At 53.0% G+C, this 4,411-nt stretch overlaps 1 protein-coding gene across 1 annotated transcript in view; it reads right to left on the reverse strand.

Annotated features, from left to right (window-relative positions):
- The window catches only part of SOCS7 (suppressor of cytokine signaling 7), a gene marked incomplete at its 5' end in the record, with an annotated part of 10,376 nt that overhangs the window by 1,886 nt on the left and 4,079 nt on the right, over nucleotides 1-4,411 (reverse strand). Inside the window, 2 exons of the mRNA XM_009874337.1 lie at nucleotides 1,230-1,358; nucleotides 3,831-3,999. Coding sequence (XP_009872639.1) covers nucleotides 1,230-1,358; nucleotides 3,831-3,999 — 298 coding nt within the window. The remainder of the gene's footprint in view (nucleotides 1-1,229; nucleotides 1,359-3,830; nucleotides 4,000-4,411) is intronic.

A 4,411-nucleotide genomic window follows, 5' to 3' on the forward strand; every position in this document is an offset into this window, starting at 1 on the left:
AGGATCAGGAAAGGTAAACCATCTTTAAGTTGAAAGCATTTTTTTTTGAAGGTAGGGTTCATTGAAAACCAGCTTTACATCCCCTCTCCTCCCCAAAGCTTGGCCACATTACAAATCAGCTTTCCAGTTGCTGGCGGTGCCTGCAGCAGAGGGCAACACTGCACAGCTTCGGGCTGGACTCCAGGGACCCTGAGGAGGAACCATCCCATCCCTCCTCCAGACCAGAAACCCTTTGGGCCAAATCCTCCCCACGCCGCAGAGCCACAGCGAGGCCGCTGTCACCATCAGAGCCTGCAGGCACGACGGCAACACGGACAGGGAGCAAATTTGCTATAATTTCACTTGCAGATTTACCACAGCAATCCTCACGCTAAAAAAAAACCCTCTCCGCCGCTCCTGCTCTGCTTTGTTGAAAGCTCACCTGCCATCCAAATTCTGTCCCCACCGCTGCTCTCTCACAAGTGAGGGGCGTATTTGCCTATTTGGCAGCCTCTTCCCTTCCTTTCACATTGGATTTTTCGGCTAGCCTGCCACTATGCCAGGACAGAAGAGAAAAAACCCCACAGATACAGAAGAAATTGGTCTAGTTGCCTGCCTGGATTTAGCAGCAGGGAGATGTGAGATGATGGATGGGGAAATGAGCCCTCTGCAATCAAACATGCTTCAACAAAGCTGCGCTAACACTCCCTCCTTGCTTGCAAGCACCTGCCTGTTGACAGGCTCTGGCAGCACAGGCCCCCCCAGGGACTCTGAATCTACAGTATCTATGGCTTGAGGCTCACTTTGAGCTCACTCTTGGAAACGTTCCCACACACTCCAGCTTCACGTCTCTCCCCTCGACGGTCCCAGGTGGGTCTCAGCTAAGGGAGAACCGGGAAACTACAAAGCATGGAGTTGTTCACAAGCAGTACCGAGACCAGGGGAGGGAAGAAAGTGGAGTTTTAGTAGCCAAATAATTGCTTGTGGAGGGGGTAGCTTTCCAGTCTCCAGTTCCATTTGTCACAGCATGAGATGGTGTCACATTTCCGTACCGGAAAGAAAGGTTTGGGAATTCTCCTTATCACCACGAGTAAGCGGAGAAAAGCTGCCGACTGAGAGATCCGCTCCTCGGGATCCTTCCGAGGAGTTGGTGGGCAAGGACGTGGACACACCTTAAGTGCGCTCTCCAGGAGGGAGCAGCAGCTACTCACAGAACAAAATATCCCCCGAACTCTGCGCAGGAGACTCACCTGGAACCCTGGATCGGAGGAAGTAGAGAAACTTCCCGTTTTTGGAGTGCATGATTGCTCTCTTTATGAACTCCACCACAGACTGGCAGCGGTCTTCAAACTTGGGGTGACACCACAGGCTGAAGGTCCCTTCCAACAAAACAGAAAAGGTCTTGCGTTACAAGCGCTGGTGGCAAGAGGAGACATTCGGCCACGCGTTTGATGTTCTCAAAGACCAGGAGAACGCTCCAGACGGACTCCTTGTAGAGCTCTGGCAAGGCAGGGCACTAAGAGGCAACACCAGTGGCACCAGCTCGCAAGGATGCTGCTCCAGTGGAACCGGTGCTCTCCAAGAGCTGAGGATACACAGAAGGACGTGACGACATAACCCCAACACGGCCACAAGTCACGCTTGCTTGAGCTTGTAAACAGCCTGCTGGGTCTAAAGCTTAAACTATCAAAACATACTTTAACAGATGCTCCTGTGCCTCCGCAGCATCCCATCACCAGCACTCCCAACAAAAGCTCGCGCATTCGAGCAGTTAAACCTCGACACAGAGGTAGGGAAGAGCAGCGATCTGGTGGCTGAAGTCCTCTTCTGCCAGGCCTGGAGCTTTGAGCACTTAGTTCAAAGCGGGCATGGGAGCAGGTTCCCACTCCTGCCAGCTGTTTCCAACACCTCATTTCAAATTCCCGTCTGGCTAGAACCAGGGCAAAGGCGCCTGGACACCGGCCTCCCCACGCTGCCACCCGAGGAGCGCGTTCAGCTCGAGTGGCCAAATGATGGCACCGGAGACGGGCACAGCAGCCCCTCCAGCCTCTCCGTGGATCCCTGAATAGATTAAGTTTAAGCCTCAAGTCAGACCAGTCTCTTGTGCCACAATCAGAGACCCCCTCCCTGCACCAAAACGCAGATGTTTGTCCCTCCTTACTTGCCAAAAGGCTGGCTGCATGCCCCCTCTACCTCCCTTTATCTGCAGATTTGTCAGAGCTCCAGCAAGAGCCAGCACAGAGCAAGAGGAGAATGGGAAAATGAGAAAACAAGGGCTGTTAGTCCAGATCCACACTGACACCCGCACGGGGCAAAATCCAGGAGACCGCTGAGCTGCACAAGAACTGGAAAGGCACAGGAGACTCCAAAAACTCCTAAAAAAAAGACAAAACCAATGGGGTTTCTTCCTCTCATCCACCTGAAACCCGAAGGTCAAGCATTTCTCTCTCTACCGTTCCCCAGCCTCACCATTTGTCACGTTCACTGGTTTATCAAAGTGCTGGGCTCTGCAGTTTTCCAGGCTGTCGCAGCACAGGACAGCCAGTCCTGGGAGGGGCACAGCGGTGCCAGTGCAAACCAAAGTGCTGCCTCCAAAAACGAAATCCTTGATGCGGCAAGTGCTGCTCCAGGGAAGGTGATGGCACCAACCTTCATCCAGGCAGCGAGAAGGGCAGCTTGAGGACAGGGAAGGCCACGTGGGCTAAGGAAGCTCCAAGACATGTTCTGGCCTCAAAATAAGAGACCAGACCAGCAGCAAGAGAAGTTTCCTCCAAAGCACAACTATGAAAATACATCCCCTGTACAGGCAGCCTCACATCTCCAGCTTCTTGCAATTTCCACAAGGACAGGGTGGTGAAAATCTTCCCTTCTTACGCAACGGTCAGGGTCAGGGGAACTGGCTCTAGGTGGGCTAGACTTCCTGCTGGGGCATCTCTCCATCAGAGAGGGCTCAAGGCCCAAAGCGAGACGTTTCGCTAGCAGAGGTGGAAGAAGAGACAACAGCAGCATCCCTGGGGCAAGGGCAAAAAGGAGAAAAACATCGGCTTTGCTCTGAAAGGTTGCAAACCCCTATTTTCTGCAGCAGGTTGGCTGGGAAACCTGCAAACCCATTATTTGCAGGCACATCTAATGACAAGGCTTTGCAGGCAGTTTTATTAAAGCCTGTCCACTGGTTACAGGGAGGCTTCCCCCCGTGCCTTGAGCCTCCCGGGTGTTTTACTCAGCATGAGGACAAGCTGCCCGACCAAGGGTTCAACAAATCAAAACCACACGTGAAGGCGAGCAGACAAAGCGTGTGGGCGAGGTGAGAAGCAGCACGGGCAGGAGGGCGAGTGCAGAAGGAAGGAAGGGCAGGAGCAGCGTGCCAGTTCTCAGAATAAAAACCCACCACGCTGGAGCTAAAGCCTCAGCCCGGGACCGACAGCTGCCGAGCATCCCTTGGATGGGGGAGAACAAAGAAAGGTGACGAGCTGCGACATCAAGAGATCATTTCTCATTTCACAAGCAAACAAGCTTCATTTTGGGAAGAGAGCTACAAACGACGGCTCTCGCTGTAGATCGGTGATGTGGGATCCCAAAGACCTTGCCACCATCGTTTTCCTCGGGTCCAGTTCTCCAAAGCAAGGCACTGGCACCTCTCGTACTCCTCATTTTTTCAGAGTTGTAAGGGAAGTTGCTGCTTGAGGCACAAGAAGTCAAATGCAGCTTCCAAAGCCTCTTGTAGAACCTCAACACAAGAGCGAGGACACGTTGCTGCTCCCCATCTTCCACCAGCTCTGTGCTCAAGGAACTGGTTTGGGACCTCAAGGTCCCCAATCACAGGCAGGAGCAACCCCAGAACCAGCTCTTACCCCTGTAGTGCTCCATCCTGGTGTGGTGGGTGATGCCCTGCGACCGAAAGCTGAGGCTCAGGATGTAACGGGGGTCAGAGCTGTCTCGGACCAGAAAGGACCCATCCGGCTTCCCCTTCAGCTTCATCTCTGCGTCCTCCCAGTTCATCGGTCCCCAGTACCACCCGCACTAAGAAAAGAGACAGCCAGAAGGTCAGCAGATGCCAGCAAGAAAGATCTTACCAGTCATCAAACACAATATGATTTGCTCCTGTGGTTAATTCCCTTTAAATGCCAAAAAGGAAAAACCTGGTTCTGTCTACCCGGGAGTACAGATGGTTGGGACTCGTTGCTCCTGGATGAGAGCAAACCATCACATTCCTTCCACCCAGAAGTAGTGACAGATGAGACTACAACGTCCCTTCGATGCACAAAATGCTCTTCTGGACTCCGAGACCTCACTGGGAGAAAGGCAGGAGGTTTTTTTCCCAGTCCTATCCTAACCTTATGCTCCCAGCTCCCCAAAAGAGATGATGAGTCCCCAAAACCACAGCTTAGACCTGCAGCCTTTCCCTTCTGGCTGCTCCCACGTTACCTTCTCG

This window comes from Apaloderma vittatum, unplaced genomic scaffold (assembly GCF_000703405.1).
Source record: "Apaloderma vittatum isolate BGI_N311 unplaced genomic scaffold, ASM70340v1 scaffold12668, whole genome shotgun sequence".
Taxonomy (NCBI): domain Eukaryota; kingdom Metazoa; phylum Chordata; class Aves; order Trogoniformes; family Trogonidae; genus Apaloderma; species Apaloderma vittatum.